At 41.7% G+C, this 16,175-nt stretch overlaps 1 protein-coding gene across 1 annotated transcript; it reads right to left on the bottom strand.

The window, feature by feature from the left end:
• Window positions 1-263: 263 nt before the first annotated feature.
• Window positions 264-12,909, bottom strand: LOC125904064 (acylphosphatase-2-like). Its single transcript, XM_049601306.1, has 4 exons — window positions 12,745-12,909; window positions 12,426-12,442; window positions 9,861-9,970; window positions 264-780 (listed from the first exon to the last, which is right to left on the bottom strand). Exons 1-4 carry the CDS (start codon window positions 12,800-12,802, stop codon window positions 666-668), a joined length of 300 nt encoding a protein of 99 aa, XP_049457263.1. The 5' UTR covers window positions 12,803-12,909; the 3' UTR covers window positions 264-665.
• Between the last annotated feature and the right edge of the window lie 3,266 nt (window positions 12,910-16,175).

Genomic DNA, 16,175 nt, shown 5'->3' on the forward strand with positions numbered 1-16,175 from the left:
CCCTAGAGCCACTGTTTGGTTTGTCTGTTCTGGGCTACTGTAGAAACATGGCGGTGCAACATGGCAGACTCCATACACGAGGACCCGCTCCCTATGAAGATGTAAACAGCTCAATCAAAGGTAACAAAAACACAGTGAATCTTACTTGCGGATGAATATACACTATAGTATATTTTGTTTCTGCCAATATATTCCCCTAAATATATATCCCCCTACACACCTGACCTTCATGTTTGTCTGCAAATAAAAGTGGATGCCATCAGAACAGTGGTAAAATGACTTTAATCACACCTAATTTACAAACATAGTAGCTGCAGCTGCTTCCGTAGAAACTTTCCTCAAAGCAGTGGGTGTTTTTAAAGTGCTGGATACATTACATCAACATTTTCTTTTTATTATAATTAAAATATTTCAATAAAGTTATTAATATGACAGAACACTTTCAGCCCATACGTTTCCATCTCGTCTGGATTCAATCTGAGGCCTTCTACAGACAGTCTCCAGCTCCAGTGTGTCATTCAGGAGTCGTCCTTCACAGACTCCACAGGAGCATGGATATAACATCTACACTCAGATCTCTACAGCTCTGAACACTAGAAGCAGCTCTCAGTGTTTCTGCTCTGAGCAGGGAAGCGAAGCCCTTCAGGGTACGTTTGATTCGCTGTTCAGAAGCGCGTCTTGAAGCCGGAGATCTCCAGCTTGTCGATGCTTCTCTGGTTGGTGAAGGAGGCTCTGGTGATCCGACTGCCTGGACTTCCTTCTTTACTCAGCCACACCTTCCTGTGGACGACACAGAGAGAAAGAGGAGAGAGAAATTATTATGCTCACATCTGTTCACCACAATCAATACTGTGATTACAAACTTGTAAACAGCATCTTTTATCAAAACATTTCAGGGATATTTCTACATCCTCCTGACGCCCAGCAATTCATATTTATCGATGGGGCACTAGGGGTGGGAGATACAGCCCTAAAATAATATCACAATATTTCAAAATCCTAAATGATTGAGTTGTTTTTTTCCACCTGGACCTTTATGTTCTGCCATTTCTCCTCTAATCATCACGCTGTAACCTGTGACAGGCTGTTATGATACCACAACTATCACACATTCACATATATGGAGTTTTATATATGTAGTTTTTTTTTACATATGTAGTGACACCTCGAGCGTCACGCAGGTTTACATTACCAAAGGTTTATGACAAAATCACTTAATGAAACCGACTCCCGTGTGCGCACGGTTAGAGAGGAGAGAGAGAGACGCTGTGCTGCTGCCAGAAGAGCCGCTGAATGAGTTCCCTCTGAGCGGTAAGTCACTACAAGAGTCTGAGAAGTCCGGGGTTGTTCATACAACACTCAGGACGCCACAGTTTGTTCCACACTACTGAAGCTGCTCCTCTTTCTGGAACCACCACAGAGTCGGTAATAATTTCGCTTTGAGCCATGCTTGTTGTTGCCATGGGTAACAGTGTGACGTCAAAATGTCAACAAGTCGAAATATCACGAGTACCGTGATATGAATTTTTCATATGATATTAAAAATTATACTGGTATTGTCGTGAACAGGATGATATGGCACACCCCTAAGTGGGACCAGTTAAAAGCATGCACAGTACCTTCAGTATTACACTTCTTAGACTTGAATTTCATCGTGTAATGTAAATGTACTGTACTGTGGTACTTTTGTGGAAAAGACTGACCTGATGTCCACAACAAGGGACATGTTACAAAACATAATTACAGTTCTAAGAGGAAAAAAGCGTTGTGATATGTTTCTTACATCCCAATAACTTTAATTATGTAATAATTTACACTAATAAACTGTCCTATGGATTAAAGGCAAGAAGCCATAAAAATATCTTTGAAAATATATATATTTTAAAACCTTTTCTTTTGGGTCTCAGGAGGGTATCGGTCACCATACAGTGTTCACATTATTCTGTAACATATGGAAACTCCAGCTGAGCGAGCAGATCTTGTACTGTTGCCATTTTGGGACATTTCCTACACAACTTGACGACGTCCTTTGGGACACACAGCGGACCAAAGTGTTGGACAGACAGACTGACGCCATCATCATGTGCCTCGCTGCTCGTGGGACAAAAATGTCGACAATAAATAAATAATTAAACAAACTCCACCACCAGCCACTCAGAGGTCAGGCCAGTATTTGGAGAACCAGGGGCATGATGGGAAAATGCAAACATTCCTGCAGCTATATTTAACCCTGAGAATCAGAGTGTATTCTGCAGCAGAACGACTCTGTTTCACCAGCGGCTGACTGATGATTGTGATGCTTCTGATGGTGTGCGTGTAGATTAGAGGAGATTTGAGGGGATCAGGGTCACGTCCGTGTAGCCGCTGCCGCGCTGACTGAAGCTCAGCCAGGGAGAGACAGAGCGCGAGAGAGGAAGAGGGGGAGGTGGAGACAGAGAGAGAGTTTGTGACGGAGAGACGAGCTGTCCTACTTTTTCTATTTTGGCAAAAAAACTTCTCCCCATCTACAGTCGACTGATCTGCTCAGTGACCCACTACTCTACTGTATACACACACACACACACGCAGTGCAGAGCTTAGTATTAAGTCTCCAGCAGCTGGATGTTTGTCGGTTTGTAATCTGCTGCCATTTTACTCCACAACAACACACTGATCCCTCGCTGACAATACACTCCCAATTCCCCAAACATCCTAAAATGGTAATTTTCAGCATATTACAACTTGGGTGTTTTTTGTTTTTAGCTGTGGCCACCATTTTTATTAATAATTACAGCATTTTACTCACCAAGTTACCACGGTAACGTTCACTCTAATGTAATTTTCATGGACAAAAACAAGACCCAAATAGAAATAAACTGAAATTCCTTTTTATTCAATTCAATAGAACTTTATTTATCCTGAAGGAAATTCTCGTGCCAGAGAAATGCTTCAAATTACAGTCACACTAAGTACAGTACCAAAATTCAACGTTCACAGCCCGTAACAACCACAAGAACCCGTGGGGTCCACGGGTCAGGGTCACTCACTGGGCTCAGTTTTAGAAACAACAGATTATTAAATATCTTACAAAGTATACAACCATCACAGCCTGATGTTAAGAAATAACACTGCATCTTCATCCCAACAGGTCAAACACTGCCACTTTGTCAGTGGACATACACGTCAAAATATGACACGCTAGGTACCCTCTTGTGTTGGTTTTGGACATTAAGGGACAGCATGTCGATCTATGCTTCTTGTGTCACTTTAAAAATACACTTTTATTTTCACAGGAAATGTACTGTTGCTGCTCGTTACATGCATGCAGTGCAGGTTAAACACATTTTGATTTCTGTAGAAGAAGCCCACTCCTCTTCACATCCAGATCCTTAGCACCCGCTTCATCTCATCTCATCACCACTAAAACCACCACCAGCGTCTAGACTCCACGGGGGGGTTCCCTAATCTACTGCGTCTTTATCACCCTCCTGAAATATATGACATCATGATGGGGTCTAATCGCCAAGGACTTTTCACATTTCTCATACTTATGTGCACATGTAAATACATTTTTTCCCCCCAGCATAAGTATCTCCTGATTGAGATAAAAGTTTCCAGCTGTAGCTTTCAGGATAGAAAAAGCTGCTGGTCATGATGGTCAAAGTCAAACACTGTTGTACACCAAACTAGTCTATGGATTATCATCAAAGAGTTGTGTTAGCTTGTTAATGTATACTTTTATATTTAGTTTTCTGCCTGCAACCATTTCAGGCTTCCAAACTTACTCTCACAGATAAAAACCTGAATCTACAAACTCACAAAAAAGAATTTGAAGATACAAATGCTGTTACCAGGTGCACCTTTTTGAATAACATGAATATTCCACACGAGTCAGCCCGTCCTCCTCCCTAAAGCTGAGCAGTTGGATGGACCTGGGGCTGCACTACTAACTGAATATTAATCTTGATCACTGTAATACAGACGTTTGAAATGCACGCTTCGCTCATAGAAAACTGCAGCAAATCAAACAAGTGCTTCCTAATTTGACAGAATGTCACACACACACACACACACATACACACACAGTTCTACCATGTTCCCAGATTAATGTAATCCAGCTCATGTGAGTGTCAGACACCTGTTACATCTGTTTTTCCTCTTTCTTCATTCCTCCTTTCTTTCTTTCCCCCTCCCTCTAATTTTTCTCCTCCATCCTCACATGTTGTTTTTTATTCCTCAACTTGGCTTCACTCCTGCAAATTCCAAAACAGGCAGACTTGTTAGTTTCCAATCTTGCTTTCTTTTAATAATCTCTCAGCTTCAGTTTTTTATTAAAGCTGTCGACTCTCTGGGAGTTTTTTCTCAGAGGAGAAAGCGGAAACCACCCACTCGTCCACCTCCCACCACCAGCTCTTAATCTTTTTCTCTCGATCCTTTCTTACATGTTCTCACTTTCATCACTCTGCTTGCTTATCTCTTTCCTTCCTTTCTCTCCTCCACCCTCTCTTTTTCTCTCCCCCTTGTCTCTCCCACATTTCTCTCCCTGTGGTTTAGCACATGTTGAATGGCCATTTACCCATCATTTGGATGTTTCTAGATGCAAATTTACTCTGAAAAACAGCTTGTAGAGGAAGATTGGCAACGAGGAGTGAGTGATTTACAAGCTAAAGGCGACCACAAGCTGGCCACAAGTTGAACCAGTCAGTTGCATTATCCACTGCACCACGAGCCCTACTATACATGCAAAGCACAGACTGTTCCAGAAACCAAAACCAAAACTCAAGATTTATCAGGCAGAGGTACAGAGGCATCAGACAAAGGTTCAAACCAAGCAAGCAGGCACAGGTCAAAATCTTAAGAAGGCAATACAAACAACAGGCGGGACACTAAGTAGGCAGAAGCACAAACTACGATCTGGTAACAACAAAGGCAAACTGACTGGTATATGAACTGAAAGGTAAACAAGCAGACGAGCAACAGGTGTGTGGCAGACTTGGCAGGCAGTTCACTGATAGGCTGAGAGTCAATAAAGGGGGAGTGCCAATGAGTGTGGAGAGAGAGGAGAGGCTGTTTACACGTACACGGTGATTTTGATAAACGGAGACATCTTCCTTCGTTTGTGCCCTTCGTTTACACGCAAATGGAGATTTCTCCTCTGAAAACGAGTCTTTCTAAAAACTCTGGCCAGAGTGGAGATTTTGGACAACTCCAGTTGCGCGTTTGCATGTAAACTGAGATAAACGGAGATAAACAGAGTTATAGGCAGCCGACGTCACAGTATGCGCCAGAACTTGCGCCTGTGTCAAAAGTGCGACCTATGTTGCTATGGTGACAATGGATACATGGAAGGCTTGAGCTTCTCGTTACACTGCCACCTACAGGTTTGGCATGTTCTTGTGTATATATACACGGGTAAGTGTAAACAAAGATCTTTTTGAAAACGGAGACGGTGAAACGTCCGTTTATGAAAATAGCCGGCAACGTATAAACGGCCTCCAAGCCCTCACGGACTTCAGCTGTATGTAGTGTGATGTATTTACTGTCATCACGTAAAGTCTGCGAGGGCAGTAATAGCAAGCGGCTGATAGACAGCCCTCAAGACGTTTTTAATCAGTGGTTATTAAATCAGTGAAGTCTGCTGAAGTCTGACTGCACCCCAAACAGACTCTCTGGAGGTCTGCAGGAAGTCCGCTTGAGGTCCCTTGGGGGCTTGCTGAATCGTGGATTTGGACAGCCCTCAGCTGTCCTGGACTTCCCAGGAACGCACCTGCAAATTCTGCGAGTCTGCAAGTACAGTGAAATGGGGACATTTGGATTCAGCCTAAGAGAATCAGGAAGCTCCAGCAGAGTCCATGACAGAGGAGTTCTGAATATCTCCCTAACACTATCTCATCTGTATGGGTTTCCTAAATGAATTACTGAATTCTTCAAAACAGAATTACAACTATTTTGGCAGATTTCATCATGAACATGCAGTGCAAGTTTTCAGAGAAGCTGCCTTAAATCAGGCATTTACTCCTGCAACGATTCCAAAAAAGAGCCTGTGTATTCCTGGAGGGACGGCCTATCTCCTCCTTACCTCGATCCATTAGTATTACCCCCTGCCTCTCTAACTTCCCCCCCTTTTCTCTGCCCAAAGGAACAGCTGCTTCCTGTTTCCCAGGCCCTGCAGGAAGTGAGGTCGTGGTGAAAGTGGAGTCGACAGGAAGGACGTGAGAGTGAGCGTGTTAACACGGAAAAGATCTCTGATAGAATAGAAGGAAATAGTAGAGTGTGTGTGTTAGTGTGTGTTTAATCTCTTCAATGAAAGCGAGTGTTAATGAGTCTGTTTATAAACGTCACACTGAGGTTAAGGGTGATTGATTAGCAGAGCTCCAATCAGCTTTAATTTCCTCCTATTATTTAATCAAACTCTCATTTCTGGTCCTGGATTCTGATCCAAATGTTTTCAATAGTGACAGAACACAGTTTAACCCTGAAAACTTCGGGGGGTGCTTGTGAATCTTGAGAAAGAAATTGACTTTTAAAACTTCAACAGTTTGTGTTCTCAGTTTCCAAACACTTTCTCAGTGTTGTTAAAAGAAAAGGTGATGTAACACAGCAGTAAACATGCTCCTGTCCTGACTTTTTTGGAACGTGCTGCAGCATCAAATTCAGAGTGAGTGTATATTTACAAAAAACAATAAAGTTTATCAGTTTGAACATCAAATATCTTGTCTTTGGACTGTATTTATTTGAATATGAGTCAAAAGGGATTTGCAAATTACTGCATACTGCTTTTATGTACAGTTTACACAGCGTCTCTTTTTGGAATCAGGGTTCTAGATTTTATGTTATTCTGCCTTCAACAAAATAAACACTGTCCAAAATATGCCAAGCATGAGAACAAAGAGAACAAAAGCAAGAACACACATTCAATCCAGTATGGAACGCAGATATATGAGGGCAGAAACAACAAATACAGTGCAACAAATTATAAAAACCATGTAGCCCTTAGGTACACTGGTATATGTGCTATGGTCATGCCCTAAAATGAATCAAGACTGGATGAAGATTCACTGCTGCATTGCCATTGTCATAAAAGGCAATGTGTGCTCTGAGACTGCAGAATGTTGTTTGCTTTTCCCCAACCACTGAAATATTGGACGCAGAGTGGTGTCATCATGATTGGACCACAGACAATCCTCAGGAACTGGAGGAAACCTGGAGAACTTGCTTTTCGGGAATGGGGGACTGAATTAGGCACGGAAGCTGCATATGTGAGGATATCGTACAGGATGCAGGACAGAACAGAGAAATACCTCCTAAAGTGGGGCATGTATGCTGACACTATATATTCACTGATCAGCCAAAACATTAAAACCACTGGTGGGTGAAGTGAATAACATTGATCGTCTTGTTACAGTGCATTGTTCTGCTGGGAGACCTTGGGTCCTGGCATTCATGTGGAGGCTACTTGATGTGCTCCACTCACCTGAACACTGCTGCAGACCAAGTACCCCCCCTCATGGCAACGGCACTTATGGATGGCAGTGCCCCCAGCAAGACACTCCACTAACTCTTGTTAAACAGACATAAGAGCCTAAATTTAGCACAAATTTAGTGGCGCTGACAGAGAGCCAACTGGAAGCATCAGCATCGTCACTGAGGGTTAATAACAGTGCTGAATGCACTTCCTTCCTAATGAAATGTTTGCAAGGCTGATATTACATACGACTTAAGATCGGCATTGTTTTTCCATCCATGTTCACCAGCCAGCAGTCTGTGTTGTAATGTATGTAATCGTTAAATCCCCACCTTCCTTAAGAGACATAAATCCAGTCCCAAAGGGGCCTTTGATGCAATTTAGGGGTCCTGCCCCTCCCCTCAACACTGTGATAACAACAACGAGCACTGTGCGTCTACAATAAAGACCAAGATTAAAGCTGTAACACACACAATGACATTTCAGGTATGACTCATTTATCCTGTAAGTATAAGTACATTAACTGAATATGTTAAATACGTCCACACGTGTCTCCTTTTTCAATTTGTTTTGTAATATAAATGTTTCACACGTGTTTCAAAACATGTTTAGCTATTTTCTGAGTCCAGCAGCTGAAATAAGCAGCTCTGCTTCAGTAAGCTCCACCCATCTGCTGCAGCAAGGACATGAAACAAACACCAAGAATTATATCATTTTGTGTGTGTGTGTGTGTGTGTGTGTGTGTGTGTGTGTGTGTGAGAGACAGCAGATCCCAGGAGGCACTGATGTCGTCTAAAAGAGACGTCCACACCCTGGTGACATCACTCCCACCAGACAGAGAGGATGTCAAAACACTCTGAGCTCCAGCTTCAGCTTCATCACTGATTATTACTCATTACCACTCATTCAGTGTGGGGAGAGACGGACAGACAGACAGAGGAGGGGAAATATGTGTGTGTGTAACTATCACAGTGTGCAGTGATGTGTTCAGGAACTGGTTCCTGATCAGGTTATTCTCATTTCTTCTTAAGATATTAAGACTGACCAGAGAAAAGGTGATGAATCACTTATTAGGAGGGACACCTGCACAGACTGCAGCTCTCCATGTGAGGTGAACTGAAGTGCAGCCTGGACTGTTCTGTTGTGAAGGTAAAGAGCGCCATCTAGTGGTGATGAAAGTGAACGTAACCTCAGACCTCACTTAAGTTGACATCCTAAGTGAAAACATTTTTTTCATGCACTGGTCAATTTTGAGATTTTTGTCTTTCTGCTTCTTTTTTTCTTTTTAAACTTGTGGAAAGAAAATGTCAAAAATACACATGTGGATGTTTATTTTAGTTCAGATTTCTGTTTTGGAAATATACACAATAAGCACATATTTAATTAGATAATGCCTCATTTGCATATTTAAATTAGAATTTTAGAAAACTTGTTATACAAAAAATAATTGTCTTGATGTAAGTAATCCACTAGGGAAATTTCACGGTGACATTTATTAATTAAAATCTTTGTACCCTAGTGTCTTTTTAAAAGAATAGTTATTATTATTATTATTTTAAAAAATTTTTTTTCATATTTTTTCATAAATTTTTTTTTTTTATATTTTTAAAAAATATATTTTTATATTTTTTATATCTTTTTTTTTTCATATTTTTAAAGGCCGTTTTCCCAAAATGAGTTTTTTTTTGTGTTTTTCCCCTCAAACTCTGAGCTTAACATCTCCTCATCAGTAGCAATTACATACACTAACCTTTTCATTTTTATTTATATCTACATTCTGGAGATTTTCACACAGGGGTTTGTTCATATATCACTCATAGTCTGATTTATAGAACATTTTATTCCTAAAAGCATGGCAAAAATGGTTTCTTTATGGCTGTCAGCAGTATCATCTGAATTATGGAGTGATAAAAGGAGATAAAAAATCCTTCTATAAAAACCTTCGACTCTAATATGACAACAAAGGCATTCAGCCATGTTCATACTTTTGTTCTGGAGATATATGCAAATCTGTGCACATTTAATTATATAATACCTTGTTTGCATGTCTAAACATAACATTTCAGAAACCTTAAACATTTTTTACCCTATTCACCTGAGTAGTCTCCCCTTAACTGAGGGAATTTACTCCTAAAGCGAATGCTGACAGAGTTTCAGATACCAAATGATGAATATTCAGTGTCTCAGCTATCTATTTTAATTTATGATACATGTAACTGATGTATCATCTCTTTCCCCAGGGGATCCTCTAGCACAAAAACATGGAAGTTAACAAACACTTTAAATTAATAAATAGAAATGATGTTTTATTCAGGTTGTTCGTCCATCTGAATGAGAACTCTAAACAGAAAGAACAAACATGCTGCTACTGTAATACAGTCTATGATTTGGTGTTGCAGTATCACTGTGTACTCACATCTCCTCCACCATGTCAGCAGGACCCTGGACCTGTCCCACCACCGTCCCACCCCAGGTGTTCTTCACCCAGCCGACCAGGCCGAGCTGCAGACCCTGCTTCTCTGTGTACTGCGGGGAGGGAGGGAGAGAGGAAGGGGTTAATGTTGTGTATACTTGTATGATAAAGTTGTTTCAACAGAACAAGACCAAATAATATCAGAAAAAGTTGATGAATTTGCACCACATGTTCAGCCATCTAACAAGAAGCAGCACTGATCTATGGGGACTCCAGTCTGAGTAATCACATTACTTTTTATTGTTGTTTTCTGTTCTGAGCTCCACCTTTACCAACTGCAACATTAATGCAACAGATATGCAGACATAAGAGCAAGACACACAGGCTTCGAGCTGGTTTTGAATCTCTTTGTTGTCATTTTGTGTCTTCTTGTTGTTGTTTTGTGTCTCTTTGTGGGTTTTTTTTGTCTTTTGTGGATGTTTTGCGTCTCTTTATAGTCCTTTGGGTATCTTTGAGGTCATTTTGTTTCTGTTTGACAAAATCTGTCTCTGTTTTGGTCATATTTTGTTTCTTTGTAGTCATTTTACACCTCTGTGGTTGAGTCTCTTCCTGGTCAGTAAGTGTTAATTTGCGTGACATTTTACAGGTGAAGGCCAGGGGGAGCCCTAACACTTTGGGCCTGTTCAGTAATCATACTAGTCATACTTCACTGGCCTACCAAACAGATCACAAAGATGACGTATAGTTTTTTATTGAAACCATTTGTGCTAAATTCTTGACAATAATAAACAAGAAGGCGCATCTTCAATTTTGACACTACCTCCCAGAGATGACATAAAATAAAAGAGAGAGAAAAAAGAAAGAGACTGAAAAAAGAAAAGTGGGGATATACCCATCAGACCACTCATCAATCCACTCGCCCAGCACTCCCTGTAAATTTTAATATGATGCTCAATTTGTGTTGTTCAAGAAAATAACTAAATGGTGGCCTTATGTCGTTAATTTCAGGGTGCTGAAAAAGAGGCTCCAACTGTTAAACCTTGTATTCAGGAGGAGCATTCAGATTCTGTCCTGGCAGTGAAACAGTGGACCAGCTCTTCACCCTTGCAGGGCTGCATCTGAAATCTCATGACTGGGTCCCCCGGGGAGTCCTGCAGGGGGCACTGCAGGAATACAGGGTACCGAAGTTATTGCTATGAGCTTGGTAACCCTGTATAACCAAAGTAAGAGCTGTGTCCACTTACTCTGCACAAAGTCACACACGTTTTCAGTGGGTATTGACCTCCACCTGGGCTGTCCCTTGGCACTGATTCTGTTTGCGATATTCATGGACAGAATCAAAAAGTGCAGCCATGAGGAGGAAGGGGTTCAATTTGAGGACCTGAGAATTGCATCTTTGCAGATGATGTGGTTCTGTTGGCTTCATCACACCATGGCGTCCAGCATGCAATGGGGTGGTTTGCAGCTGAGTGTGAAGCGACAGCATGAAAGTCAGCACCTCCAAGTCTGAGGCCATGATCTCTGCCAGAAAATGGCGGATTGCTCCCTCTGGGTGGGGAGAGAGTTACGGCCCCATGCCAAGGAGCTGAAGTGGTCTTGCTCAGAAGTGAGGATAGAATGAAGCGTGAGATGGATCGGCGGCTAGGAGGCCATGGATCGGCTGCCATCAGCAGTGATGCAGGTGCTGCACAGGGCCATTGTGGCGAAGAAGGAGCTGAGCCAGACAGCAAAGCTTTCGATTACCCGTCCATCTTTATTCCAACCCTCACCTATAGTCATGAGCTTGGGGTAGAGACGGAGAGAACGAGATCACGGATACAAGTGGCTGAAATGAGTTTCCTCCATAAGGTGGCTGGACTCAGCCTTAGAGATAGGGTGAGGGGCTCGGACATCTGGAGGGGGCTCAGACTAGAGCCACTGCTTCTTCGCAAAGGGCCCATTGAAGTGGGGACCTCCAGTTATGAGGTTTTTCGGGCACGTCCAACTGGTAGGAGGCCCTTGGGCAGACCCAGAATATGCTGGAGGGATTATAAATCTCATATGGCCTGGGAATGCCTGGGGATCCTCCAGGAGGAGCTGGAGAGCATTGCTGGGGAGAAGGATGTCTAGCCTACTTTACTCAACCAGCTGGCCCCATGACCCCGCCAAGGAAGAACAGATGAAAATGGACAGATTGTGATCATATCTTTAAAAACTGCTTAGTTCATCACTCAAGGTAAACCTAATTCTTTCTTGGAGTAATGTGTGTGTTTGTTCTGTGATCCATAGCGTCACTGGAAAGACTTTGTCGCTTTTCCAGAATTAAAGTATGCTTTTATTTTCTTTTTCTGTGATTAGGAGTCAGTGTAAACATTTTAATGACATATCTAAATATATCCTGGTTTGTAAAACACTTGAAACAAAAGGAAGAGCCTCGTATCAAAGCAACAAAAGCGTATTTAAAGTTCAGGGTACTGGAAGTCACAGGTTACTGGCTGTTAAGTGTGAAAAAGGTGTTAGTGAGCTACAATATAGCTTTGGTGGCACAGGAAACAGCAGGTTGTGATGGGAGCAAAAAGAGAAACTCACCATTCTGAAACAAACTCCTGTCGAAATTTAAGAGGGAAAGAGAAGGAGAAAAGGAAGATGACTTGTTGTTTTTTATAATAAATGGCTGTATTTTCACTGACTAAAACAAACAGCTCCTGAGATGTTCTGGTAAATTCTTAATAATCATATTAATTCTGAGGCAGCAGGAAGTCAAAGTGCAGTGAGATCCTGTCTTGCCTGCAGCAGCAGAGCTGTGCCTGTTCCTAAATTAAGCAGCAGCAGATCAGTTTACAGCTGCAGCTCACAGAGCACAGCAGAAAAGAGAGGAAGAGGAGGGAGGAGAGTTAAACATACAGACCCTGAACATGACCGAAGATCTCAAAGTCCACCGACACCAATTTGGTTCCTGTTGACATCCTGAGAGAGAAACAAAAACTGCCCCTTTAACAGAAGAGGAGGGTGACGACCGGGTGAATACTCCCTGTGCTCTGTCTGTCTCTCTTCACCACTCTGCACCAACATGGTCATGTCTTCCTCCAGATTTTTTAAAGGAAAATCTCACCATAGAGGACGCTTGCGCTGATGGGATCTGTAGTCCATTAAAACTACAACTACAAACAGTGTGCTGCTGTTTATGTTGACTGACATGGGGGTTCTCGTTCTTACTGAACCTACACGTACCACGTTGCATGTAAATTGCTCGACAACATGCTGAGAGACAGGACACACTTGTTAACTGGGAGCCATGTTGTTTATTGTATATCACAGGTACAGACTAAGGGTGCTGCATAAGGACAACTGACTGCAGCAACAAAAAGCAAAGTACTATGTGAACTAGGGATAAGACACAATTTGAGCCAGTTCTGACCCAGATGTGGCTGACAGATTCGGCTCAGATCAGTTCCAGTTAGACCAAGTTGAGCCAACTTTGGGTCAAAGGTCACAAACAGCCTTCAACTCTGGTAATAACTTCACCTTAAAAGGTCCAGTGTGTAGGATTCAGGGACATATATCAGCAGACCTGGTTTATAGTATTCATAACTACATTTTCACAAGTTTATAATCAACTAAAAATAAGATTGCTGTGTTTCTGTTACCTTAGATTCAGCCCTTTATATCTGCATACACAGCAGGTCCACTTCCACAAAGTCCGCCATTTCTACAGTAGACCAGAACGGACAAATCAAACACTGGCTCTAGATATAGCCATTTGCATTTTGCATCAACTACTGCAGTTCTCCTACACACTTGTCTCGTGGGAGAAGTTTCAGTTCTGCAACCTCGCTGCGAGATGCCACTAAATTCTTCACACTGTACCTTTAATGTTTTGTGTTTGGTTCTGGAGACTCTGGCTCTTCTTTAAACCTACAATAGCAGATTTTTTTGGCCCCTTTTTCCAGGAGAACAAGTTGTGAACAAAATATTTGTCACTTTTTAAGTTGATTGTTAAAGTTGTTAGCACACAGTTGTTTGTTTCCACATCCAGCAGTTTGAAGGTCAAAGTCGAGGTCCAATTTATTTATTTAGCACATTTAAAAACAACCAGAGTTAACCAAAGTGCTTCACCAGCATACAAGGAACTAACAAAATACAGAAACACAGGGCAAACAAACAGAAACAATATGTGGAGTCAGGATGTCAAAGATCAGCTTACATTAAAAGCCAAAGTAAAAAGGTATGTCTTCAGTAAAAGCTTGAAAGATTCAGCGGTCTGAGCAGTTCTTATCTGCATGGGTAAACTATTGCAAAGGTTAGAAGCAGCCACAGAAAAAGCTCGGTCACCTCTAGTTTCAGAGCAACATGATGATTCGAAGGTCAAGGTAAACTTTTTTATCCCAGAGGGGCGATTTGTTGCTGCTGATGCTCATCAGGTAGTGTCCAGCTGTGTCTGTCTGCTGCTGAGCAGGTAATGTACAGCGGCTTTTTACAGCCTTTCTCTAAAGACAATGCTAGGAGAGCAATGAGAGTGAACCAGAACAGTAAAGTTGTGGGTTAAATGACAAACAATGAGCTAGAACTCACTATAATGCTCTGCAAAGCCGTGGGGAGCTGCAGAATCAGCTGCTCGTTCTCTGGAGGTTCGTCACTACCAGAGACACCTCTCACATAATCTATGATAAAAATAATTGTTAATTACAGACCTGACAAAAAAGCTCTGCGTTTTTGATAGGGGTTTCAGAGAAGGTATAAATATGAGGTATGTGTTTAGTTTCACTGTGCCAGATTTAGGCTGCTGTAAGATAAAACGGTCAAATGATAAAGATGTCCTGTGGTAATGAATGAACGGAAATAGGAAGCATTTAAAAGTCAGACATGTGGTCAATACTTAAATTGTCCACTAGATGTCAGTCAGACCTCACTGAATCCAGCAGTGGCGCTCTCTCTCTTTCTCTCTCTCTCTCACACACACACACACACACACACACACACACACACACATTGGAATATTAGAACTTTGAGGACATTTATCAAAACAGTACAGTTTTTTATCAATTACATTTCTGAAATTTGGGGATTATAGAATGTATATTAAGATGGACAATGTCTCTCCACTTCCTTCCATTGTATGAAAAATGAAGTCACAATACCCTGATATGGTTGCTCTTGCACTGGTTAAGCAATTTGGAGCTGGAGTCTGCACAGCAGTGATCCCCACAGTATGGATTTCCCACTCACATCCGACCAATCCCAAGCAGTGCTGTGATTGCGAGCACACTGATTGGCACACGCAGCTGTCAGTCATGAAACCACATCACTTCCTATAGCATCAAACAATTAGTTAAAACCAAACTAATCAGGGAAACGAGCACTTGAACATAGAGCAGGGTGATATGAACTACCTAAAATGACAGAAACCATCTTTGTAAAAATTGTATTGAAAGGGGGCGGGGTTTATTATCTGTACTGCAGCCAGCCACCAGGGGGCGATCAAAACATTTTGGCCTCACTTTTAAGGGAGCTGTCATGTCGTCCATCGTCATTAAACAGTCTATGGTTGGTAAATGTTTTAGAAAATGATGACTTTTTTTTTAAAGTGAGGACATTTGTAAAAGTGAATACCTTTTTTACAAATTAAATATTTGGGAAGTGGGGATATTAGGTGCATTACTCACTTCTTCAAATAGTTGTTTGAGGGTGGAAATGTTGTTTGAGGGTTAAGACTTGGTTCACTTCTTCTACTTTTCCACCAAAAATAGTGCTTGTATGCCGTTTTATTAAACACAGGAAAACCAACCATCACCAGTAGACCAGGCACTTTTCTCTCTCACACGACGTGCAGCCTAAGTTTGGAACAATGTTTGATTGCTGCTTGGACTGAGATGGGCCATATTTTGTGGCTGTCACTGCATCTAAAATTTGGGGCTAAAATTAGTGCGTCCACCCAGTTGTCAAATTTCATCCACAACCAATCAAAGCTTATTAGAGCTGGAGCCAAAACATACTTGTAACTACCAAGTGAATGCAGATTGTCTTTCCTATTAAGTAAAAAAGCTAGATGTTAGTGGTTGTTAGTGGGGTTTTTTTGCAGTGGGAAAAGGGCTTTCCAGTCAGGGACGTTTGCTGCAACTCATCCCACCTCTCTCTCTCTCATGGTTCGAATAGGGAATGCATTTTGTCAGTGAGGATCCTCGCAAGAATGTATGTGCACTGTTAATGTGTCAGTGTGTGTCTTCTGAGAAGAAGCTGTGAAGTTGAACATATGTCTGTATGTTCTTTATACTGTATGTATGTATGTGTGTATGTACTATGTATGTGTGTGTCTGTGTGTACACCATCGAGGAAAACACT

Source organism: Epinephelus fuscoguttatus, linkage group LG16, assembly GCF_011397635.1.
Source record: "Epinephelus fuscoguttatus linkage group LG16, E.fuscoguttatus.final_Chr_v1".
NCBI lineage: Eukaryota > Metazoa > Chordata > Actinopteri > Perciformes > Serranidae > Epinephelus > Epinephelus fuscoguttatus.